Here is a 27,001-nt window from a genome sequence, read left to right on the forward strand (position 1 = left end):
CAAAGCATAAGAAAATAATACAGTGGAACTTCAGAACTCGAAATTAATTTGTTCTAGAAGGGCGTTCGAGTTCTGAATCAATTTTTCCCATAAGAAAAAATGTAAATTGGATTAATCTACTCCAGACCTTAATGATTGCCTTTTTAAACCTATACACCTGATGCCAAAACCATAAATAAGTGTAAAACCCATAAATACATGAACATCAGCTTTACCCTTTAGCAACATTAGCTGCTGATGGTCTCTTTATTTTTCAGTGCAAATGGTAGATTTAGGCATTCCATACTGTGCAGCGAGGGGTGCAGTGGGTTGCAGCGGGTCCTGTTCTCCGGTGGGTCTGGGGTTCATGTCCCGTTCGGGTGCCTCGTGACGGACTGGCGTCCTGTCCTGGGTGTGTCCCCTCCCCCTCCAGCCTTACGCCGTGTTGCCGGGTTAGGCTCAGGTTCCCCGCGACCCCGAATGGGACAAGCAGTTCAGACAACGTGTACTGTGCAGCTAGATCAATCACGCAAACACCTCTATCGTGTCTTTCAATTATTTCCTTTTTAACCTCTATTTGTGGCTCTCACCATTTTCCTTTTTTGCCTGATTGCTTTCACTAGTAACCTTCTTAGGACCCATGATGGCTTATTTAAGAAAAGATTAAAAAAAAAAAAAAAAAAAGAACCCCACAAAAACACGTGGAAATTCACAGCACAATTCAGCGAGACCTTCACTCCGAGTTTTCAGGCAAGACGGACTCATAGCGAGCCATACGCGTCTTACTCACCCTTTGTTTTACGGGAAAAAATATGCGGCACGTGTCCAACAGGTTTTAGCCTGAAAGGTTCATCGGTTCGAGTTCCGAGGTTCCCCTGTATATAACGCAGAGAATGAAGCCTACGATCAAGATTATGAACCTTGATGTTGTATTAACCAGTACGAATGTATCAATGCTGCTCCAAAGCCTCAGATGCAAACCCAAAGCGCTTCCTTGTGACAATCACTATCTTGAAAATATTAATAACGGAAAGTTTGAAAATGTCGACTATTTTATTTGTAATCATGGTTTTGAATAAAACATTTGTCCTGTTTTATGAAATACTTTGCTGTTTCCTGTTCAATGATAAACATTCGGACATTGTATTATGTCGCAGGGGTGTGCCAAGTTCTCGTGAAACATTTCACTCATGTTTAAAGATACTGTTCATAGATATTGCTGTGTTGCAGAATGGAGCGCTCAATCTACTGAAAAGCAATTGATGCGCTATGTGTTCTGCTTCGGACATACAGTAGGATTTACATTTATTCGCTTAGCAGACGCTTTTGTCCAAAGCGACTTCCAATGCAGTGTTATGAGCCCACACACCTTATTCACCGTGGTGACTTACACTGCTGGATACACTACTTACAATGGTTCACTCATCCATAGATCAGTGGAACACACACACTATGGGTGAACCTGAACAGCATGTCTATGGACTGTGGGAGGAAACCAGAGCACCCGGAGGAAACCCACGCAGACATGGGGAGAACATGCAAATGCCCCACAGACTGAGCAGGGATCAAAAACATTAGTGCTAATTTCTCTTAAAATTTTAGTCCATGTACATCCTAGAATGTGATACATTACTGGAGAATGCAAGAAAATGTACTTTTGTACAATACTATATCCTTTGTCCTGTACAATAGGTTAATTTCCACAGAAGTACTACAAGAGGCCCCGTCAACTTGATTTAACATGAGCTTTAATCCATTTTTTAATTTCTGTAGCGATAAGTCTAAATGTCTCATTTTGATTTTAGTAATAATGTGCTTTGCATGAAAGAAATTAATCTGTGTCCATATTTTCAATGCATTTTCTCATTAATCGTTAACGATCGGGCATGCTCTATTAATGGGAATAAAAGTCAAGCATGTAATTTTTCAATTGTGGGTTTCATGCTGCTCAGGCAATATCATGGCACTGACCACAGACAAATCTTTGTCTTTAAAACAAATACTGAACAAATGTACAACACGGTGGTATAACACATTTGGTTGGTATGCTGAAAGAATTATAAAACTGACAAATACACAGTGGTATGGTGGGCAGTGAGCTCAGATCTGGCCTTGGCTCGGAAGCTCTCGCTGCTCTCGCTGAGTGCGCATCTTTAACATGTGCTCTTCTAATTTGACTCCAAAAACATCCTTTAGCATGGGAATGTGCGTGATAGTCACACATGGAAGTGATGTCTAGTCCAGGGTGTAGCCCAGCTCACGGGCTATATTTCAACACAGCTGCGATTTATGCATCAGTGTCCTGCATATGTACCGTCTGCCTTACTGTCTTCAAAGATGTCTTAATACGAAGCCGACAATTTTTTCTATCTTTACACCACCACCACCTTCCTCCGCTATTCGGGGCCGGGTCGCGGGGGCAGCAGTCCGAGCAGAGTCCTCCAGACTTCCCTCTCCCCGCACACCTCCTCCAGTTCCTCTGGGGGAACCCCAAGGCGTTCCCAGGCCAGCCGGGAGACATAGTCTCTCCAACGTGTCCTGGGTCTGCCCCGAGGCCTCCTCCCAGTGGGACAAGCCCGGAACACCTCCCCAGGGAGGCGTCCAGGAGGCATCCGGAACAGATGCCCGAGCCACCTCAACTGGCTCCTCTCGATGCGGAGGAGCAACGGCTCTACTCCGAGCTCCTCCCGGGTGACTGAGCTCCTCACACTGTCCCTAAGGGTGCGCCCAGCCACTCTGCGGAGGAAACTCATTTCTGCCGCTTGTATCCGCGATCTCATTCTTTCGGTCATGATCCAGAGTTCATGACCATAGGTGAGGGTAGGAACGTAGATCGACCGGTAAATTGAGAGCTTCGCCTTACGACTCAGCTCCCTCTTCACCACAACAGACCGGTACAATGACCGCATTACTGCGGACGCCGCACCGATCCGTCCGTCGACCTGCCGCTCCATTTTTCCCTCACTCGTGAACAAGACCCCGAGATACTTAAACTCCTCCACTTGAGGGAGCAACTCCCCCCTAACCCGGAGGGGGCAATCCACCTTTTTCCGACTGAGAACCATGGCCTCGGATTTGGAGGTGCTGTTTCTCATCTCCGCCGCTTCGCACTCGGCTGCAAAACTCCCCAATACACGCTGCAAGTCTTGACCTGATGAAGCCAACAGGACCACATCGTCCGCAAAAAGCAGAGACGAGATCGTGTGGCCACCAAAACAGACACCCTCCGTTCCCTGGCTGCGCCTAGAAATTCTGTCCATGAAGATAATGAACAGAATCGGTGACAAAGGGCAGCCCTGGCGGAGTCCAACATGCACCGGGAACAGGTCTGACTTACTGCCGGCAATGTGAACCAAGCTCTTGCTCCGGTCATACAGGGAACGAACAGCTCGTAGCAGCGAGCCCCGAACCAGTTTACACATAAATATATTTAACACTTTAAAGCACCCGTACTGTAAGTTGCTTTAGATATAGGTATTTGCTGAATAAATAAAAGTAAGTTAATCACCATATTAACATGCATGATTTCACTTAATATGAGTCATTAATTTCAGAATCCGCGGTGGCGCAGGGGCTTGCTGTGTGGAGGGTCTGCGGTTCGAGTCCTGTTTGGGGCGCTTTGCGGCAGGCTGGCGTCCCGTCCTGGGTGTGTCCCCTCCCCCTCCAGCCTTATGCCCTGTGTTGCCAGATTAGGCTCTGGCTCACCAGGACAAGTGGTTGTAGTCTGTGTGTGTGTGTGTGTGTGTGTGTGTGTGTGTGTGTGTGACATCAGAATCCAGTCAGTCAATGTGTAAACTTTTTGAATAAATAGAGAAAATGCGGCAGCTATGATTAAATGATGAAATTTCATTAACACTTCAGTTGACCTTGTAGTACATCATTTATTCTGCCCACTAAATATCTTGAAGTGTAATTCAAAATTTCAACCATGTTTAATAGCTGGAAAAAAATAGCAGAAAGAAATCTGCACACATGTATTTTAAATATAGTCTTTATTTTGCGAGTTTCGCCCAAACTGATTGCACTAACTTTACACAGTGGTGTGTTTTTTCAATAGATGAGGCAAGTCGGTCTTTCCCCTCAAGTTCCTTAATCACCAGGCCCTATGATGATTGTGTGAGAGTAATGAGGTCTGATGATATTTAAGACCACTTTTCACCACATTCCAAAAAGAATAAGACACTAAGCCCGCTCCGGAGTTACCATTTACACTGAATTAAGATCTGTTTTTCGAATTTTTCTATGAGTTACAAAGCAATTAAGTGTTGAAAAAAATGTATATTACTTATTCATGAATAAGGCTGTTATTACACCTGAAATATGTACAAACTTACTTGTAAAACGTATGAGTGTATGCTTTTTGGCTGTATTTGGCCAAAGGGACATCCATCTTCAGTGTCCAGCAATAGTCTGCCAACATACTGAGACTCCAGTTGCCTTGGTACCATTTTTCCATATCCAAAATGTCTTGGTGAAATCTTTCGCCATGTTCATCACTGACTGCCATCACTGATTATCAGATATTATACTTTACAAACAATGAAAATAGCTGTGCTTTGCAAACTTTTTGTTTCAAATTCCCCATATAGTACTGGTATCAACATACTATACAGTATAATATATAAATATACTGGTACATAAAAACTATGGGTGATAGAGAAATTCTGAAAACATTTGAATTCAGCGTGCAAAAATAGGAAGAAAACAGGCATTTTTTTCATGGGACAAAAAAAAAACCTGTTCACCAGTGTTCTTGAACAATGTGCTTTTTCCATATTACTTGTTCTTTGCTAATGGGAAACTTATCTAAATCCACTTCCGGCAGTTGACCCATTCTCAAAGATGGGTGTTTTACTACGGTAATTCATGGTAAGTTACATGGTCGAAGAGTACTACCCCAGTGCCCAACAGGTAGTGTGACTTGAGCCATTAACTTTGGAGTTATAACTTTCTGTCCTTAAGTGCTGCTCTGCCTGCAGGACCTAAGAAACCCACACTTATCAGAATGTAAATATTTATGTTTTTTATGGGCAATTAAACAGGATAAACTATGGAAAGTAAGGAGTTGTTACACATAGCAAAAGAAATACTACAAAATATAAATAAAAATAATAAATGATATAAAGAAATAAATGTATAAATATATAATAATATAAAAATACAAATAATATAAATGCATAAATACTAAACATAATTGATGTATAACCACTACATTAGTTAAATGCAAAAAAAAATGCAAATTCGTAATTTAATCCCTATTAATATGTAACATACGTTTCCTTTTTATTTATTATTCACGTTTCATTGTAAATTTTAGCCTGTGAAACGCTGTGAACTCTGCGTGTAACCCAGTTTCGCTGGACGAAGCGCAGGGGACGTAGGCGCGCGGAAACCGGAGCCCGAATGGCGTGCCGCGGACCGAGCCGCATCTCCGCAGACCTTGAAGTAACCCTCCGCCCGCAGTGCGAGTGCTGAGGCTGCACGCGCCGCCATTTTGAATGTCAAGTTTGTTCCTCCCTCCGTCGCCAAGAGCGAAGATTCCAGTTTCTTTCTGGTGTCAGCACGACTGGTGAGTAGAAACCCCACCGAGTAAAGAGTCTTAAACACCCCTTTTTCCCCCCGAGTAGAACGCGCAGGAGGTGCGTTTGAAGGACCCCGCGGAGAGACGGCGATAATCCGCAGGTTTCTGAGGCAGTTTCAGGAACTGGGCGCTCGTCGCAGCAAGCCGCAACTCACAGGAGGGTTCGGCTGCTGCGGTGCTGGTGACTGGTTTTAACCAGGCAGAACTCGACTAATGGGAATGTTAGACCCGAACTGCTACTACATCTCTATTACGTACGAGTGAGCAGGGATGAAACGGCTCGCTGGTGCGAAGGAGGCCTAGGCTAGCCTAGGCTAGCTAGAGGGTTAGCCAGCGCAGCGTTACGCATTATCAGAGCTGTCCTGAGCTCTGCTTTTCGTTTATACTCGGAAACAAACTGTGTTTATTTATTTTGGCCTGACAGATATATACGTAGATGATGCTGCGGGACGTCAGTGCTGTCACGAAGGCTGTCGGTGCAGTGTTTTCTGGTCAGGGGCTGGACAGCAGGCCTAGTTCCGAGCATCAGCACCGTCCTGTTTGCGCTGCAGCTGTGTCTTCATTGAGTCACTTCTATTACATTATATTCTTACGTTTATTAGTCTCCTACATTCCTCAGGTCTGCTGGACTTTTTCAACAGAACTGTGTGTGTGTAGTGGGAAGGGATGGATGTGTAGATGGATGGATTAAGTCTTCCAGGCTGGTTTTCTGGAGTTACTTGGTGGTAATTTGTGATTCTGCTTTTCCCACGAGTCAGCACGCCCAAAGTTGATTAAAATTATCTGTAGTTGCGTACATAATAGGTGCATTAGTTCATTTATAATGTATAGTTAGCTGCTCTACATTATGAACTTGTTGAACTTGCTTTACTCTTCATAATTACCCTATTGGCAGCAAGGTCAAGAACTTTGAAATGTTATTTTTTTTTTAGTTCTCAGTATGGGGTTTATTAGGCTGCTAAGTGTGCTTTGCAACTTTAAAGGTGTGGTATTTCACTCAGTAGAAAGTTGAGACTTTTTGGCTCATTAACCACATCAGGCATTCTGGAAATGACATAATTCATGTTGTGACAGTATCCTAGTCAGAGTTAATTCCTCCAACCTCCCCTGTGCATGCAGGTATTCTTGGATAATCAGTTTTGTGTAGAATGGGGAGTTCATACAGAATACTAAAGAAATACATATTTTAATGGTTTATGAAGTGTCATGTGACTTACAGGCTTATCTTCCATCCCTAACTTAACCTGGTGTATTAATCATATGATTGCTTGTATTTGTTAATCAATCTAAGCGTCATTTGCTCAGTGATGATGGGGAAGCATACCTGAGTCATCAGACCTGGTGCTGCACCAACAATATTTGACAAGATATCGGGCAGTGGCTCAGCAAGATGAATACCTTTTCCTGCTCTAGCAAGTCACTCTGTGTGCATCGTTAGACAGTGAAATCTATATTTTTTTCCTATGCATCAGACCAAACACGTTTAGAACAGTCCTTTTGTTACTTTGTTGGCGACAGGTGTAGAATAGTATTTATACCCTTTCCGGTGGTTGATATGTATCTGGCTTGCCGTTGCTCAGGATTTGCTTTCTCAGCGTATAACTGCTGATTCAAAGTTGTTTTTAAAAGGTGTTCTCATGCACCACAGCTGTACAAAAAGCAATCAAGAAGATGGAGTATGTTGAATGATGCATCAATCATGATTTATCCTGACTCGTGACTTAGTGTTGAAAAGCATTACAAACCGTCTCATTCCAATAGCAGCATCTTAGATTATAGCCAGGCTCAGGTATGTATTAATTATCTTTCGGTGTTTGTTCTGTTTTCTTTTATATTTCATTGTACTAGATTTGTTCTTTATTTGGTGAAAGAAACAGCAACATAATGTAGGCTGCATTTGTTATTTAAAGTTTATTACAGACACACCACAAATGTGGTATAGCAGCATCAATGTTTCTTTTTATAATTTTGAAGACTTATTTTACCACTTTTATTAGTTGGAGAACATAGGTTGGTAAGGGAATATAGTCTTTGAATACAGTTTCCAAAAGGTTTTAGGCTGTGAATAACCATTTCAGACAGTACTCTTTGAACATCCTTGATAAGCATCCTTGTAGACTCTACAGTGTTTCTACTTATTCTGTTTTTATTTTTTTTTACTTTTATATATCATGAGGGTGCAGTTCTGACTGTACCACTTTATATTGATTGTTGAGCTGTCAGCTTTCAGTTCCAAAGTGCTAGATATTAGTTTTGTCTTGACAGTGAACAAAAATATGTTCTGAATATACTGTGTTTAAAAATGTCAGTTTTGTTGTGTGTATCTGAAAGATGGAAGAATTGAATTTCACTTCAAAGCACATGCTTGATAAATCTTTAATTTGGATACATGTGGTTTGAAACCTAAGTACTTGTCTCCTCAAGCACTGAGATGGAATGGAATTTCAGGACTCAGACCTTTCAGATACACTGAATTGCTGGCATGATATAAAATGTCCCAGGACAAATCTCAAAAAGATTGATAAAGCTTTCAGTGTTTAAGAAGTTTATTTAAATAGATGAGCAACATGCATGCAGTTATGAGCATTCTCTTAATGACAACATACACCGATCAGCCGCAACATTAAAACTGCTGACAAGTGAAGCGAATAATATTTATCTTGTTAGAATGGCACCTGTCAAGGGGTGGGATATATTAGGCAGCAAGTGAAGTCAGTTCTTGAATTAGATTTGTTGGAAGCGTGAAAAATGGGCAAGTGTAAGGATTTGAGCGACTTTGACAAGGGCCAAATTGTGATGGCTAGCCGACTGGGTCAGAGCATCTCCAAAATGGTAGGTCTTCTGGGGTGTTCCCGGTATGCAGTGGTTAGTACCTACCAAAAGTGGTCCAGGGAAGGCCAACTGGTGACAGGGTCATGTGCGCCCAAGACTCATAGATGCGCATGGCAAGCGAAGTCTAGCCCGTCTGGTCAGATCCCACAGCAGAGATACTGTAGCACAAATTTCTGAAAACCTTAATGCTGGCCCTGATAGAAAGGTGTCAGAACACACAGTGTGTCATAGCTTGCTGTGTAGCCGCAGACCGGTCAGAGTGCCCAACTGACTCCGTCCACTGCCAAAGGTGCCTACAATGGGCATGTGAGTGTCAGAACTGGACCATGGAGCAATGGAAGAAGGTGGCCTGGTCTGATGAATCACGTTTTCTTTTAGATCATGTGGACGGCCGGGTCTGTGTGCGTCGTTTACCTGTGGAAGAGATGGCAGCAGGATGCACTATGAGAAGAGGGCAAGCCAGCAGAGGCAGTGTGATGCTCTGACCAATGTTCTGATGGAAAACCTTGGGTCCTGGCATTCATGTGGATGTTACTTTGACGTGTACCACCTACCTAAAGATTGTTGCAGACCACGTAAACCCCTTCATGGCAACGGTATTCCCTGATGGCGGTGGCCCTGCTACACTGCAAAAATTGTTCAGGAATGGTTTGAGGAACATGACGAAGAGTTCAAGGCGTTGACTTGGCCTCCAGATTCCCCTGATCTCAATCTGCTCGTGCTAGACAAACAGGTCTGATCCATGAAGGCCCCACCTCGTAACTTGCATTTATTCTTTTAGGTGACGCTTTTCTCAAAAACGACTCATAATGTTACAGCTACAAGCATTTACCCATTTATACAGCTGGGTAGTTTTACTGGTGCAATTTAGGGTAAGTACCTTGCTCAAGGGTACTACAGCTGGAGGTGGGGATCAAACCTGCGACCTTTGGATCCAGAGGGAGTAGCTCTAACCACTATGCTACTAGCTGTCCCTGGAAGGACTTAAAGGATCTGCTGGCAATGTCTTAGTGCCAGATACCACCTTCCGAGATCTTGTGGAGTGCATGCCTCAACGGGTCAGAACTGTTTTGGTGGCGCGAGGGGGACCTACACAATATTAGGCACGTGGTTTTAATGTTGTGGCTGATCAATGTATGTGTGGGTTAAAGAAGGTACTGTATTTTGAAAAGGTCACACATAGGCAGTTTGTCAAGGTGCATAAATTTAGTTTGTTTTGAAACCTTGTTGTTTACGCAGTAGAATATTAAAATTTCATTTGTATACGTCATCATGTATTAATAGTACAGGTCTTTTGTGGAAGTGCTTTTGGTCAGCTGAGTAATAAAGTTTAGCACTTTTTATGTTCAGAGGATGCCGGCTCCAATCAGACTCCGGGAGCTCATCCGGACAATCCGGACGGCTCGGACCCAGGCAGAAGAACGGGAGATGATCCAGAAAGAATGTGCTGCTATTAGGTCATCTTTCAGAGAAGAGGACAACACATACCGCTGTCGAAATGTTGCTAAGCTACTCTATATGCACATGCTGGGCTACCCAGCACACTTTGGTCAGGTGAGTGGAGGGTTTTTTATCTTGAACTAAGCAACATTTAAGGATTTTTTTTTTTTTTTTTTTTTTTTGAATTGGTGTTGATCGTATGCACACTTTTTTTTCCTCTTTTCATTTAGTGCTTCATATGCAGTGTCTCAGCTAAAAGTACAAAGTGATGATTGTTTTTCAGTTGGAGTGCCTGAAGTTGATTGCATCTCAGAAGTTTACAGACAAGCGAATAGGTTACCTAGGTGCCATGCTATTGCTTGATGAAAGGCAAGATGTACATCTTCTAATGACAAACTGCATCAAAAAGTAAGAATGGGTTTATCTTTTTTTGCTTAGAAAATTGCTAGCAACAATAATTAACTGTAATTAGTGTCATCTACTTCACCCTGTGCTGTGCTATTCCTGGAACTATTTGTGAACTTATGAACCCAACTAAGATTTGTCCTTCTTGGCCTTTCACCAGTGATCTGAATCACAGCACACAGTATGTCCAGGGCCTGGCCTTGTGCACTCTTGGCTGCATGGGTTCTGCAGAGATGTGTCGAGACCTGGCTGGGGAAGTGGAGAAGCTTCTGAAAACATCAAATTCCTACCTGAGAAAAAAGGTACTTTTCAGTGACTGTTTGAGTTCTGCATTTTGAAAGTTAGCATACATTTTAAATGTGGATTATGTATCTCAGCTACTTTTTTTGACATATATTTAAGCAAGCTGTGTGATTACTCCAAAATGCCATCACAGTTTAGTAATGTGTTTCTGAACTGTCTGTGCAGGCAGCTTTGTGTGCGGTCCATGTCATCAGGAAGGTGCCTGAGCTGATGGAGATGTTCCTCCCAGCAACAAAAAAACTTGCTGAGTGAGAAAAATCACGGTGAGGCTATATCGGGGTCAATTAGTACTTCAGTTTTTGTATTCATGGGGTCAACTTCAGAGCAGTCACACCAAACACAGTCAGTATTTTGACTTTTAAATATACTGAAACAAATTAATTAGTAGTCCACACCATCCATGTAAGTTCTGGCTTAATTTACCTCACTAAAGTCCTTTTTGTTAGCTTGAAAAATTAAAAAAAAATTCTGAAGTTAGGCTTTTTTTTTTTTTTTTTTGCCTCCTTGTAGCTGTGCTTAGTATTGTAGAGGTCTGAGTGTTAGTCATTCATGGTGCTGCATGCTGTCTTTGTCTAGGTGTTCTCCACACATCTGTCGTTTTGATCACAGAGATGTGCGAACGAAGTCCTGACATGCTTACACACTTTCGAAAGGTATGAAATAAAAATCTCATATTTCCGCCTTCTTTATTCTTGTTTATTTTTAAGGCAAAGATGAGTTTTAAACTTAAGGACACGCTGTAAAGGGGTTTCACCTCAATCTTTTCCTTACATGATTACATGTAGTATATCTGAGAGACTAAGGGTTGCATCTGGGCCAAGTATGTGCTTTAGTTTTGAGAGATGTCAGGCTTTTCCTTATTAGACTCTGTACTGTGTTTGAACAAAAACAACTAGCTATCATTTAACTTCAACTTTTTTATGCTTTGCAAAGGGATTTTTTCAGCTGCTGTTTCACAACGTGTTCAGGAACTGTGTTGTTTTTAGTCTTAGAGAACTGGCGTCTTTACAAACAGTAAACATTAGTTACAGACAGAACTCGCTAGTATGCAGAATAGTTAGCCAGGGAATGTGTTTGTATGAAAATAAGCATATGAGCATATGGCTCACCAGGAATTGAGTTTGACACCCCTGGTATGATCCATGCTGTGTTGTCCTTCCCTTTTCTCTAAGAGCTGGTTCTTCTGCCTTCCCCCTTTGGCAGTTATAAGGCTTTCACTCCTCATGCTCATAATTTAGACCCTAGTTGAATCTCTTTGAGTGATATTCTTCTAGTTCCTCCTAACATCTACCTCATTTTTTCTGTCATTTGTCTTTGTTACAATTCCTGCATTGTGTTAGAATGAAAAGGTAAGAGTACATTCTGGTTGATTGCTGGTGCATGCTCGTACAGAGATTTTAAGATCATTGTACTGCAGTTGTGTTCAAAGTATTTTTTGTAATTGTTTTTGAAATGTATTTGTCCTTTTTGCTGTCATGAGTTTATTTACATATATACAGTATATACACACATCCTTCAGTTATACTGTCCTACTTGGCATTCACTTTATAATACTGTGTACCATTTGAAGGTGTATCATTACAAGCATTGTTTTAAATTTGGAAATTCTTTCCCACTAGTGTTAGTTTACAAATCATTATTTGAAATCTTATTGAATTGTACAAAGTTAACTGACTTGAAACTGTTGGGGGGGGGGGGGGGACTTTATGAATAGGATCATACAAACTGAACATTATTTATTACCTTTCACATCAGTACAGTGCTAAAAATATTTAAATCAACCATTTCACAGATACGGCAATAACTGTTTTCAGTAACTTTTAAGAAATGTTATTTTGTAACTTAATTTTTGATCTAAAAATTGTTTCCATATGGCCTAGTTGTATTAAAGTATAGCTGTCTTAGAAATTGATAGACATGAGGTTGTCAGACTTTTACCCACAAATTATTCTTGCTGTGAAGTACATACTATTTTATAGTACAATGATTCACATTCTTACTGCATAAATATTTTGTAAGTCTTATCTGTGATCTTATTCGTCAGCTTGTTGGATAGTAAAGATGTGTTGGATAAGGTCCTTGTTAAAATCTACATTCTTGACTTCTTTTTTTTTTAGCTTGTACCACAGCTGGTGAGAATTCTTAAGAACCTCATCATGTCAGGCTACTCGCCAGAACACGATGTTTCTGGTATCAGTGACCCATTTCTGCAGGTGAGGACCCTTACTTATCGCTCCCTGTAGTTTAGAATGTCCACCTTGAGAGAAGTCAGCTGTTTTTTCTTCTTTAGGTGAGAATATTGAGGTTACTCAGAATTCTGGGTAAGGGTGACGATGACTCCAGTGAAGCAATGAACGACATTCTTGCACAGGTTAGGTTATATCATTTATCTTTTAGGTTTCTTAGTACTTGCAAAAGCTTTAATTTAACAAATATTGTAACCATCTTCTAGGTTGCAACCAACACAGAGACAAGTAAGAATGTGGGGAACGCCATCCTCTATGAAACAGTACTGACCATAATGGATATCAAATCAGAAAGTGGATTGAGGGTTAGTTTGTATAAAAGTTGAATTTTTCCTTTGTTGTATGAGTAGCACTGCTGTAAGGAGGAACAAAAAACTTTCCTGTTTTTACCTTTCAAGTAAAGTAACATGAATTTTGTTTGCAGGTCTTAGCAATTAATATCTTGGGACGCTTTCTACTGAACAATGACAAAAATATCAGGTGAGTTATTTTAAAAACGGAGGAAAGTCTGTCCAACATGGGGGTCGGGTGTGATACTTCTCAGGCGGCAGGAGGGGGCAAGGAGCCGGAACTGGTGCAGGAGGTACAAAAATACCTACTGGATATAGTTGGGCTCTGGAACCAAACTCCTCGATACTCTCTCCTACTTAGGAGTTGCACAGGGTTAGAGGTGCCAGGCGGGTGTGGGGATACTTACAAGCCCCCAGCTGGCTGCCATAGAGTTGGAGTTTATCCCAGTGGATGAGAGGGTAGCCTCAATTCAACTTAAGGTCGCAGAGAGGAAAACTTTGACTATTGTGTGTGCTTATGCACCAAACAGCAGTTCAGCGTATTTGACCTTCTTGGAGAGGGTGGGTGGGGTTCTGGATAGGGCCTCACCTACAGACTCCATAGTCATGCTGGGGGACTTCAACACTCACACTGGCAATGACTGGGAAATCTGGAGTTGGGTGATTGGGAAGAATGGCTTCCCCGATCTAAACCTGAATGGTGAGATATTATTGGACTTCTGTGCTAGTCATGGTTTGTCCATAACACACATTTGTTTGAACACAAGGATGCTCATAAGTGTACTTGGTACCAGAGCTCCTTGAGCCAAAGGTCAATGATTGATTTTGTAGTTGTTTAATCTGACTTGAGGCCACATGTTCTGGACACTCGGGTGAAGAGAGGTGCTGAGCTGTCAACCGATCACCATCTGGTGGTGAGTTGGATCAGATGGCAGGGAAAACTGACGGACAGATCCGGTAGACCCAAGCGTATAATGAGGGCGTGCTGGGAATGACTGTCAGAGGACCAAATCCGGAATGATTTTAACTCGCATCTACAGGAGAGCTTCTCCCATGTCCTGGAGGAGGTAGGGTACATGGAGTCTGAATGGACCCTCTTCAAAACCATTGTGGAAGCAGCCAGGCACAGCTGTGGCCAAAAGCTTGTTGGTGCCAGTCATGGCAGCAACCCAAGAATCCGCTGGTGGACACCGGTGGTGAGGGAAGCAGTCAAGTTGAAGAAGAAGGCCTTTAGAGCCTGGTTGGCTCTTGGGACTCCTGACTCAGCAGACATGTACCAGCAGGCAAAAAAAAAGGTGGCAGAAGCAACATCCAGAGCATGGGAGGAGTTTGGTGAGGCCTGGAGAACCGTCCGGTGGCTCAGGAGGGGTCGGAGGAGCTTCGCTCAAGCTGTGCTCAGCAAAAGTGGAGAAACTCTGACCTGAAATGAGGACATTGTCAGGAGGTGGAAGGAGCACTTTGAGGAATTCTTAAACCTGAGAGCTATGCCTACCTTACAGGAGTCAGGGCCAGAGGCTTCGGGGGCATCGGAGTCCATTTCCATGATGGAAGTCAGTGAGGTAGTTGGAAAGCTCCACGGTGGCAAAACGCCAGGGGTGGGTGAGATTCACCCGGAACTGCTTAAGGTCCTGGATGTTCTTGGGCTGTCATGGCTGACATGCCTCTGCAATGTTGCATGGACCTCGGGGGAAAGTGCCTTTGGATTGGCAAACTGGGGTGGTGGTCCCTATGTTTAAGAAAGGGGACAGGAGCGGCTGGGCCTTTCTATTCTCCCTGTTGCCACCGCGACCCTAGAAGGACAAACGGGCAAGAAGATGGATGGCAAGTCTGTGTGGGTGTTATGTTTTGCTTAAGATGAGACAGGCATTTTAATATGTTGTGCTTGTTTTGTTCAGATATGTCGCACTGACCTCCCTGCTTAAAACGGTACAAACGGACCACAATGCAGTACAGAGGCATAGGAGTACCATTGTGGACTGCTTGAAGGACCTGGATGTGTCAATCAAGAGGCAAGAGAAAATGGCAGGAATTCCTAATTTTTTTTTTTTTTTTAATTAAAATATCAGTGCAGGTGTTAACTGGGATGGTTGGGTTTCTGAGAATTGAGCTTGTATTTCTGTGCATTCTTCAGACGGGCGATGGAACTCAGCTTTGCCCTCGTGAATGGGAACAACATCCGGGGAATGATGAAGGAGCTGCTCTACTTCTTGGACTCCTGTGACCCAGAGTTCAAGGCTGACTGTGCATCAGGGGTTTTCCTCGCAGCAGAGAAGTAAGAGAAATCTTCCTTGCAAAAGAGAAGGTTTAATCCAGTTGTGGCAAAATAGTTTGAAATCTGTTGTAAACTGTGTCCTTGACTTTCATTCACGTTTATTTTTACATTTATTTATTTTAGCAGACGCTTTTCTCCAAAGTGACTGCCAGTGGATACTATGTAGTGTTATCAGCCCACATACCTTATTCACTAAGGTAACTTACACTGTTAGATAAACTACTTACAATGGGTTACTCATCCATACATCAGTGGAATACACTCTCTCTTGTCATTCACACACTATGGGTGAACTTGAACAGCATGTCTTTGGACTGTGAAAGGAAACCACAGCACCCAGAGGAACCCTCACACAGATGTGAGGAGAACATGCAAACTCCACACAGACTGAGTGGGGATCGAACCCATGTCCTCTCACACCACCCAGGTGCTGTGAGACTGCAGCGCTACTCGCTGTGCCATTGTGCCACCCTTTCAAAAATCAGAGGGACCAAAAGTCTTTAATCCAATTTGTTTGGAAATTCAACCACTATGTTACATTCAGTAAATACTTAAGACGGACATCCCTCAATTTATTTATGGGGAACCCCCCCCCCGAAGGTTATAATAAAGTAAAACACATTGTTTTCATTGACTGCTCATCCTATGCAAGGTGGCAGTGTTCCAGAGCCTAAAACAAACATAGGGCATGAGGAAGGGATGTGAATAGGAGGACCCCAGCCATCTCAGGACTTTTTTTGGTCGCTTTTTTTAACTTCTGACGTACAAACATTCATCAGCATCTGACTACTCATGGTTTGCTTTATTATCTACACAGTCAACAAAAGCGTAATAATGGACACACTTTGATTTATTTGCTGGGAAGGTTCTGTAGATGTCCCAGATATGGCTATAATAAATGCTCAACTTTGACATTTTTATTTACTTTGAGTAACATTGAAATTTACACTAAAATTACTGTTTAAATATCTGTGAAAATTTATTCAAATTATGGATTCCCCCAGAAACATGCACCATTTGTCACCTAGTTATCACCAACACTTAAATATCAAACATGAGCTGCAAACACTGGAAGTTGGTTTGATTAATATGGAATTTCCCTTTGTTTACTGCTGGCTAGTATTTGTTTCTCAAATTCTGGAAAATGGATGGGTGAATAAAATGCATATTTTTGTTTCTTTGTTACATGAAGACCTACTTTATATTGAAAGTCTAGTATTTCTAAAGGGCTTACTTACCGTACTGTGTTTCATCCTAAGGTACTATAACAGATGGAGATTTCTTTGGATTCTAAGATTCTAATTGTAATATAAATCTGATAATTTGCGTTGCTTTAAGTAAAATAAGTGCTTTGTTTACAGATTTGCACCGTCCAAAAGATGGCACATAGACACAATTATGAGGGTCCTCACAACGGTATGATATGGATTCAGACTTGTTTACATGCATTGTGCACAACTTCACAATGCAGATAAATTATTGATCTGTTTGGAAAGGCATAAAAATGTTTCTTATGCTGTTGGATGATGATAAATTGAGTGATCCATCGACTGAAAATAAGGATGAGCTTTAAAGTACTGACAACAGCTTGTGTATTTTTGAATGAGCGATTTGTCATCTTAACAGTTTGTTTTGCTTTTAGAGTTGACAATTTAATGGTACAATACAATTGAAAAACTTATGTGTCCAGTAAATTTTCATGAATTTGTTTGTTTTAGGCGGGGAGCTATGTGAGGGACGATTGTGTTCCCAATCTCATCCAGCTCATTACCAATAGCTCAGAGATGCATGCCTACACAGTACAGAGACTATACAAAGCACTTTTGGATGATATTTCACAGGTAAACAGTCAATTCTGGCCCTGTATTTTTTTTGTCACTCTATAAATGAATGAAAGCTTCTATAGTACAATGATTTTCCCAAAAGTTTTATATAGACATTGTAATAGTTGTAAAATGCTCAATGGCTTGAAAATAGAGCCCTGTTGATTTTGTATATGTAGACTCTGAAGTACTCAAAATAAGCCATTAAGCACCTTCTTTGGTTGCATCTTGCTTTCTTTGCATACAGCAACCCTTGGTGCAGGTGTCATCCTGGTGTATGGGGGAGTACGGCGACTTACTGTTATCGGGCCAATGTGAGGAAGAGGAGCCCATCCAGGTGCACATCTGGTCACTTTAACCAGCTTTGGCTGATTGCAAAAGATGATTAGAATTTCCAGACAACCCTGAAATACTGACATCTATGAAACACTGGAAAGTATTGGGTTTGAGAAGTAATAAGATTCACTAGGTGGACATGGGAGCTTTCAGCTTTGATTTGTTGTGTGCAGAAGGAAAAAAGATGTAACGCCAAGAAAGTCATACTTTGAACAAAGGGAAAGGCTTTTTGGCACAAATATGGGGGGGGGGGGGCTTTTAGGTGAATAAAACAAACTCACAAAAAAGACATGATACTCTTGCCTTTTCAAGTGCCAGTGAAGCTTCAGTGGCCATACCTTGTGCTTCTTTCTTCTTGGAGAGCTCTCACATTGGTGTTTATCCATCAGGGAGGTGGTGGTGTGGCTCAAATTGCTGTTGATCACACATTGTTCTTCTCTTCTCTTTGGGTTATAGGTTTCAGAAGATGAAGTCCTTGATGTTTTGGAAGGCGTCCTCATTTCCAATTTGTCTTCTCCTGTGACTAGAGGTTATGCTCTCACAGCAATCATGAAGCTCTCTACACGTTTTAGCAGTGTGAAGTAAGATTTATTAGCCTTTATCGAGTTGTTCCTGTGACAGAAACTTTAGTTCTCAGTTCTTATCACTAGTCATCATGAATGTATTTCAGCTGTTAAATAGAATTTATTTTTTTAAGATTAAAGTCATGTTTTGTGTTTTGCAGCCGAATAAAAAGAGTTGTTTCGATATATGGTAGCAGCATTGATGTGGAGCTACAGCAGCGGGCTGTAGAGTACAATGCGCTTTTCAAGAAATATGATCACATGAGGTAAGTTACAATCACACTACCTTTTTTGCCATTTTTTTACTTTTATGATTCACAGTTGAACATTTTGTATTGTAACTGAATATTTTTGTAGCACAACATTACAGTTCCACACTTCTGTTCTGTAATTTCTTTGGATCTAGTTAATTATTTTAATGATGCTCTCATCTGGTTATAGCCATTTTGAGTACCTCAATCGCTGCAGTCATTGACATAAAAATTCCATTCTGTGTAGCTTGGTAACTTCCTTCAGCGTGTCTAGGAGTAGGACTGTCATTCTTTAAAGAATGAGTTAGAGATCTTTGTATGGGGTTTCTAATTCAGCCAGGACTGTTGAAATACGTGTGGTTTATTTAGTTCCTCTGTACATTTTTTTTTTTTTTTTTTTTTTGCATGTCTTGTACAAGCATGTAGATGTTACTAAAATCTTAAAGTGCTAATGCAACAGCTGATTGTGAATGAAGAATAAATGTCGTACTGTCCCTCTTCCTATGCTTGGAAGAGCTGCCTTACTTGAGAGAATGCCTGTCATGGAGAAAACAGCAGCCAATGGCCCCACAGAAATCGTTCAAACCAATGGCGAGGCAGAACCCTCTGTTTTGGACGTCAAACATGTGCCCAGTGCTCCACAGCCCTCTGTCCAGGTGACGTTCATGGATTTTAATTACTATCACATATTGTACGTTTCATGTCATTAAGCAAATGGTGTATTTTAGTATAATGTTTACAAATGTAATAGGCATAGTTCTTGCAGAGAACTGTTTGTAAATCTAAAAATCCAGTGACCCAGCATATTTTGGATACCTTCTGCTCAGTGTTCTTATTTATCAGGCTTTTCTCTAAAGTGACTTACATAAGGTTTCTACACAAAAATTTTGTGCAAAATCTCAAGCTACTTACACTGATGTACCCATTTATACAGCACTGAATTTTCACTGAAGCATTTCAGGGTTAGTGCTGTGCTTAGTTTCTGAAAAGTGGGGATACAAACCCAGGGCCTTTGATTGTAGGTGGACAGCTCTGTTATGCACCTCCTGCAGAGCAGTAACAATGTATTAGCCAGTCTTTGGTTTTTAATTTATCTCTGAATAGGGAAATTTGCCACCCTTCATTTCTTTAGTTAAGTAATCGGATTGAACGATTTGACTATAGTCTCCATTTACACATCTGTAAATACACAGCATTAATATATCTGTACTTTTGTATTTTGCCTTCTAGGCCAATGATTTGTTGGACCTTCTGAGTGGAAACGACATGGTGCCTGTGATTCCAACTACTGTTCCCACAAAGCCTGCTTCTGCAGGTGGAGAATTGCTGGACCTGCTGGGGGATCTCTCTCTGACAGGTGAGCCCAGCTCCTCTTTGCTTGTCTTTATCAGCCATAAAGGTTGTTGTCTTACAGCGGTATTGACACACAAATTATTCTGTAGCATTTGTGACTCTCCTTTGTTAAATCTGTAACATCTAAAAACCCTTTTAGAAAAAGTATTCTGAGCTGTGATATCCATAAGGTGGTTCCATGTTGCTCTGAAAGATCATATTGTCCCAGCTTGTCCTGCCCTTCTTTTATTTCACATTATCCCATCTCAGGTCAGGATACCTTGTTCTTAAGCTTTTCTTGAAACAAAACAGGCCAGCAGGGGGGCATCCACAACTGTACCTCTACCACTTTGCCAGCCCACAATCTAACCAATTTATAAAATAACTCTATGAAGCATGTTTTTTTTTCTTGGTATATTCTAGACCTGAAAAGAAATAAGTATTTGTTGTGTAGTGTTTCTATACTGCCTGCAGAAATGCATTGTTATACCCTAAACCCAGGTGTTCCAGCCTCTGCTCCTGTTCCAGTGTCCATCTCCCAGCCTCCATTCCTGCTGGATGGCATTTCGTCGCAGCCTCTTTTTAATGATGCTGCTGCAGGTGAGGGTGAATGGTGGTGCTCTGCTATGTGCTGCTCAGGACTATTTCTTTGGTGGGGAACTGAAATGTTCATAAACCAGGTCACAAGGGGTGATTATTTGGATTGGTGGAGTTGTGATTTTATTAATGACAGATTGTGGTCTCCTTTACTAAAGCATTTACATTCAGCTATGATTGAATTTCAAGGGTAAATATATGTAAAATTGGTATTTAATATATATTTTTTTAGGCATTCCACCAATGACAGCCTACAATAAAAATGGACTGAAAATAGATTTTACATTTGAAAGATCCAACTCAAATCCCAATGTAGCGGTTATTACCATTCATGCGTCTAACTCCACCGAGGCTGACATGACGGACTTTGTATTCCAGGCTGCAGTTCCAAAGGTGAGTCCTGTTTTCCCTCAATCACACTGCTTTGCGTGTCACTCCATTGTTCAGTATTATCCATATTGTGTTCATCGTGCACTTTTCAAACTGTAAACCCATAGGAGGTTACCACTGTTAATAGTTTTCAAACTCTTTTGTATACATGTAGTGGCTGTTATGTTTTGGAATTTGGTGATGCAGTAACTTTTGCCATGCACATCTCTCTGGTTTACTGAACTTTTGGTGCCTCTCTGTTGAAGACATTCCAGCTGCAGCTCCTTTCCCCCAGCAGTAACGTCGTCCCAGCACTCAACAAGGGAACTATCACACAAGTTGTCAAGGTGCTCAATCCACAGAAGGTAGGCTCTCTTAATAACAATAACTGTTATATTCACCTTATAGGTGAATGCTTACCTTAATTTCACAAAAAATTTGTCAGTTCTGAGACTATGCAGTACTTTTGCCTGTAAACTGGGTGTACACTATGGCCATGTAAGTGGACATCTGAGCATTGTTTCAGTTGAAATCTTATGGTTTAATTCCCAGCAACAACTGCGCATGAGGATCAAACTGACATATAACCACAGAGGGTCTTCTGTTCAAGATCTGGCTGAGGTCAACAATTTCCCCACCCAGTCCTGGCAGTGACACATTGTTTGCTCTTAAAGACCCCACCAAACGAACTATGGGAGAGACTGCTTCCCCCCCCCCCACCAAACTGGTCTCCTTTGACATCACCACAGACTGCTGCTCTGGGGTGGCATGGGGGAAACGGGATTCTTTCTGATACACGATGTTGACGACGACGATGATATCGACAACATATCTGACAGCATATCCATTTACTAAAGTCCAGTTGGTGTCACCGCCATCTCTGATGTCTGCACTCTGTAGGCACTGCTTTCATGCCACTGCTCTCATGCACGCACACACAAAGCACGTGGTCTGGGAGTCCCCTGTACATCTCTGCTTGGCCTGGGCCAACAGAAGGATGTGCTGCTTGAAATAAACTGTTGTCCTGGTAACAGGACTCTTGTCCCATGTTTTTGCAAACTGTAACAAAACTGAGCTGCTTTTTTTTCTTTTTTTTTAAAAATGTGTTCCCATCAGAAATTAAATGCAGCTGAAGGTTAGAATGTTTGCACTTTAATCATTTTTCTTCTGTGCAGCATACAGGATTAAGAAATTATTTCCGGCTTGGGTTCAGATATTCTTTTTGGGTGTTGTGGCATTTTTCAGTTTGGTGTCTCACTCTATTTATTTTCTGTAATAAAAATGTCCATCTTTTCTCTAACGTACAAGGTTTTTGATCCCGGTACATTGTTTCCTGTCAAATATTGTAAGCTTTCTAAAGTATGGTGATAAAGGTCTAAGATATACTTGTAATGAATTTGCCCAACTGCAGATTCTCCCAGCATTGTTTGAGTTGTCATTGTGTTGTGAGTTTAAATTGTCCTCATATTCTTGCAGCAATATTATCGTTAAATTTTGACATTCGAAATCATTTAAAGTTGTTCAGATGGGACCGGAAGCATGAGGCAGAATGGTGGATGTGACTTACTGGTGGGTTCATTTGTTCAACTTTTTTCAGTGCAATTTCAGTATTGGTGCACTGAAAAACTTTGAACTACCAAACCAATGCAAAATAACCAGTGTTCTGCCACGGTAAAGGCCTGATTAGTTCACTTGTTTAAATAATAATATTGAGTTTTATTGTGATTCTCCCCCCCACACACACCGGTTTTTAATTTCACTTGAGCATGTTAGTTTGGGTTGTTAAGACAATTAATTGTATAAGTACAGCATTTCAGAAAAAAATTCTCCTTGCCTTTAAAGACCATTGACTATGACAAGACTTGAATTGTCATAAAGATGCAGTATTTAACTACTGAAAATGTCCCTTCTACTTACTGAAGTGTTACTGCGTGTCATATGTAGCGTAGCCATAGAAAAGTTTTTGTGTGTATGAAACCTATTTTGAATGTAGTTTTATGCCTCGACTGCAGTTTCCAAAGGTCTTTTGAGGTCCATCTCTTTGGCATGTTTGTCTTTTTTTCCACTTGATCATGTTACTTTTTGGATTAAGCACCTGTGATCATGAATTTTTTTTTTTAAAATTTTTTTTTTATTTTTTAAAACTCCATTTGAATGCTGGCAATGAAAGCTCTCATGCATGTGTGCAGTGGTTGATATTTTCCTACAAAATGCCTGATCAAAGTAATGTGCCTTGTGTCATGTGATGAAATCCAAATTTCATTCCCCTTTGTTTAATCATCAGGATGTTTTTGACATGATCCCACTGTGTTCTGTGGTTGCATGTCCTCCCTCCCATAAGGAGGGTGGGATAATTTTGGATCAAGTGAATCTTCCATGTTACTATACAAGCAGAACTGATGGAAACAAGGCGACTGAATACCTCAAGCTATGTTGTCTTATTTGGATTGCTCACCTGTGAGCAGTTTTTCGCAGGACTCTGTCATTCATTTCAACAATATTAACGTGATAAAGCTTTGTGATGCTACAAAGGCCCCCCTTTTTACTTTTTTTTTTTTTTTCCTCCTCTCCCCCCTCCTTTAAATTCTAGCTATCTTGAATCACTCAGACGTATTATTTATTTAGGAGATCAAATCATACATCTTGCAATAATGTTCTTGGGGGAAAAATAGAAGTTTCACTTTTTGTTTTGACTGAAAAATGCAATATTGAGTTCTGTATATTATGAAAGGTGCATTGATTTCACCCCTTACAGATTTTACATATATCAGCAATTTTTTGTTAATCTAGAAGACGGTCTGTGGCCTGCAGGCCTCATGTTATCATGTACATTAAACAAGTTGTCTGCTGCCTGTGCATTGTATATACTTGTAAAATGAAATCAGCCACTAAAAATAGAAATATCCTATTTAAACAGTTTGGTTAATTAAAGACAGTTTAGAATACAAATTAAGTTTTCCCCTGTAGATGATTTCATTTTCAGCTTTTTTCATACTGAATTAGTCTTAATGTTGTTTGAATTTAATGTTGTCTTTGATTTTAGGGGGACAAAAATTGTAGTTAGGATTATGTTGGCACCTACTGTAACAGGTGAGGGCACATTTTGAAATTGCAAGTACTATTAGTATCTGTAAAAGCATAATTAATTTTAGAACTATTTTGACATGTCACGTGTCTGCTGGCCCAGATAATCTCATGTGACTCATTGACATGGCATCACTTTTGTCTTTTTTTGACATGGTTATAAGGCTCCACCAGCCCTACAGAGCATTTCTGTGGTATTCATCACCTCTGTTCTTTGCATTTTTATAGTCATATCTTTTACCACACTGTCCTCTTCTTAAAAACTGCCTAAGAGGACAGTGGAGTTGTATGAAAATTATTGCTCCCCATCCATGTTGCAGCTAAAGTGAGTTTTTTTTTTTTTTCCTTTTTTTTTTCTCCCCCCCCACTTGCATTCTGTTTGTATAATGATATATTTTTCGAATCCCGGTGCCCGTTAAACTCCTGTCAGTAAAATATGAAAATCTTGACCCCAGGAAGGGATTTTTCTGGAGGTGATGCAGTAGCTTTAGGAGGCTTCAGGAGGGAGATTTAAATGCAGAAAGTGTGACTACCTGTACCTGGTATGTTGTCAGACACTGTGCGTGTGTGCGTGCGAGTTGTGAAAGTGTGCTTGGGAGTTTGCACTTGTCTTACTCCACCCCACACATGATTAAACTGGATTTCAGCTGCAATCGTCTCAATACTCAGCTTCAGGGCTGCATGTGAGAACCAGTGTAAATAGCCTCATTTCTACTCTTTAAGGATACTCCTTTTAAAACCCAAGGGAAGATGTGTCTATGAACAGAACCCCCATGCCCCTTTGCTGAACTGGAACTTCAATGTACATTTAGGAGTGTTCAGTTGAAACATCTGTAAAAATGAATAAATAAACTGAATTGCAAAAATCTTAAACTACCATTTCGGAGGAAAATAAAACTGTGTTCACACCATTCTGTTTGTGTTTTTTTTTTTTTTTTTTTTTTAATATTTCTCCCCCCCCCCCCCCCATTCAGTTTAGTGGTAAATTTGTTGGCCCAAAGCAGGGATTAGTTTTATGTAAGCTAATGTCTATTAAACGTTTTATACCCAAACATTGTTACAATTATTATTAAAACTTTTGAAATTGCCAGGGTAACCTGAAAGTGTCCAGTTCATGACCTCCTCCCTGTTCCTGCTGTAGTACTCTTCAGCAGGCTACTTGGCCTGAATGGCTCTAGTGAAAGTTGCCCTGCTACCTCAATGCATGAAATACTTTGGTGCCGCTACCAAAAGCAACATATATGCAGTAATCAAGCTGTACCACAATGTCCTGAGTTCACAGGTCTCTCAAACTCTACCTCTAGCAGCTTGCTGAGAAGAATGGATTGAAGACCAATGTACCAAGTCGGAGGTGATGTGCATAAAAAGTGGTCATGCAAGCCTGGGGCAGCAGATGGGGTAGTGGTGAGAGCCACTGTGCTTGGAATGAAAGGACTCAGGTTTACTCTAAATTCATGCAGCAAAAATTAACCAGCTGTATTAATGGCTAATAATTTAATAATTTCCCTTGTGGGATCAATAAAGTATATCTATCTAAATCGGTGTCAGTAGCCTAATACTGCCGGTTGCTTTGGAGAAAAGCATCAGTTAAATGAAAAAATGACTAAATACGTAAATTTAAGCCTTTGCACATCTGCACATCCATGGGGAGCCAAACCCTCCCTCTCAGCTGCACAGGTGATTGGCTGGACAGAGATAGTAGACCACGGAGACACCACAGGCATGGACTTCTTAAGAAAGATGAGCTAAAGGTGGATGTGCTTCTGCTTTTCAGTGGGATGACTCTCAAAGGAGATCTTTCAACAGTATCATGGTTTACAAGGTTTCTGAGCCAAGATGTTTTGCTGTTTACTATGTGTTTATTGCCTGTGTGGTTTGGACTGTGGGTCTGAAGAAGACTATTATGCCATATATGTTGTGAAAGGTATATATGAGCTACCTATGCTTAAAAATTACTAGAATTTTGGACTGCTGCGTAGTGTAGTGGTTAGAGCTACTGCATTTGGACCCAAAGGGGATACATTTAATCCCCACCTCTGGCTGTAGTACCCTTGAGCAAGGAGGTACTTACCCTAAATTGCTCCAGTAAATTACCCAACTGTATAAAGGTGTAAATAACTGTGAGCATCTTAACATTGTAAATCACTTTGGAGAAAGGTATCAGCTAAATGAATAATGTAGCTAACCATTTTGTTTTTCAGCAATAAGAAAAAAGGACGAAACTAAACCTCGAGAATATACACAAGAATGTGTGATGTATCCATCAACTGTACTATCTTAGCGTGTACTGAATTGGCCTTAATGCCACAGGACAGAAGTCAGCTATTGTTGGTGCTCTATACCCCACCTGGGCTAATGGGCAAAACTACGTACAGGCCTTCAGAAAATCTGTCCGGGTTAATGCAGATAACATGTAAATCTATAAGCACATGATGATTAATGTTGAAATCAGTTTGTCATGGCAAAAAAATTAATGTTCAACTTTTATGGAGCTATCCAGTGGTCATAATAGTGAACTGTGGTGTGAATTATTACTACATAATGTACAGTATGTTTTGAGTGAGTGTGTAAATGGATGAATGGTATCCAGGGATGAAAGAAGTATAATAAATTCTCTGTTGTCTGACACTTTAATACAGTGTTGTTGTGTCCAGTGTAGCCTTGTCTTTGGATCACTGCCTATGGCCTGTCACACAGTGTGGTAAGTGTTCGTCCAGCAACGTGTGTGTGTGTGTGTGTGTGTGTGTGTGTGTGTGTGTCACAAGAAGAGGAGTGGCACCCACAGTATCCTGGAGCCAGTGAAACAGGGCCATGTGCTCCCTGCTCTTGACAGAAAGGAGGGCGCCCTTCTGTGTATCATTCCGCCTACTTTCACAACTCTCCTCTAGCAAGACAGACATGCCTCTCAGCTGCACTGCCATATCGTATCGATTCAACTTTGATTTTGGAATAGCAAATAACAGTGGTAGAATGCAAAGTAAATAGATCGGAAAGCAGATAGGATGCGCTTAGGTCTTGTTTGGGTGAATTATTTGAGGCCCTAAAGCTCTGAGGTCAGTGAGTCTTGCCGGTTGCTGTTCAATTGAAGACTTTGTTGTCTTTGTACTGCTGTGCAATACAATGAAATGATAGTGTTATTCCCTGAGTTCTTCAGACAATATAAAACACAACACTTAAGTACAAAAATAGAAAACAGTTTAAACAGATAATACAGTGTAATACAATAAAAATCAGGCAGTGTTCAGCTGTTTCGCAGGTCTGGGGAAGAAGCTGTTTTTCATTCTTGTGGTGTGTGAGC

The 27,001-nt window shown here is 41.0% G+C and overlaps 1 protein-coding gene and 1 non-coding gene across 2 annotated transcripts; both read left to right on the forward strand.

Moving 5' to 3' along the window:
* Positions 1-5,463: 5,463 nt before the first annotated feature.
* Positions 5,464-24,018, forward strand: LOC108926333 (AP-1 complex subunit gamma-1-like). The gene is given in 25 exon segments (XM_018738976.2): positions 5,464-5,548; positions 9,743-9,946; positions 10,116-10,240; positions 10,398-10,539; positions 10,706-10,774; positions 10,776-10,803; positions 11,117-11,193; positions 11,881-11,889; positions 12,658-12,753; positions 12,831-12,911; positions 12,993-13,091; positions 13,211-13,266; positions 14,972-15,085; positions 15,208-15,348; positions 16,710-16,764; positions 17,067-17,189; positions 17,419-17,508; positions 17,964-18,088; positions 18,232-18,336; positions 18,836-18,977; positions 19,552-19,678; positions 20,155-20,253; positions 20,483-20,643; positions 20,886-20,984; positions 21,172-24,018. Coding segments are annotated over 24 exon segments (2,466 nt in total). The 5' UTR covers positions 5,464-5,548; positions 9,743-9,745; the 3' UTR covers positions 21,274-24,018.
* LOC114910993 (small nucleolar RNA SNORD71) lies at positions 16,862-16,938 on the forward strand. The gene has a single exon (XR_003797840.1). It is a non-coding gene; the product is annotated as a small nucleolar RNA SNORD71 (small nucleolar RNA).
* Positions 24,019-27,001: the final 2,983 nt, after the last annotated feature.

Source organism: Scleropages formosus, chromosome 7 (genome assembly GCF_900964775.1).
Source record: "Scleropages formosus chromosome 7, fSclFor1.1, whole genome shotgun sequence".
NCBI classification, from domain to species: domain Eukaryota; kingdom Metazoa; phylum Chordata; class Actinopteri; order Osteoglossiformes; family Osteoglossidae; genus Scleropages; species Scleropages formosus.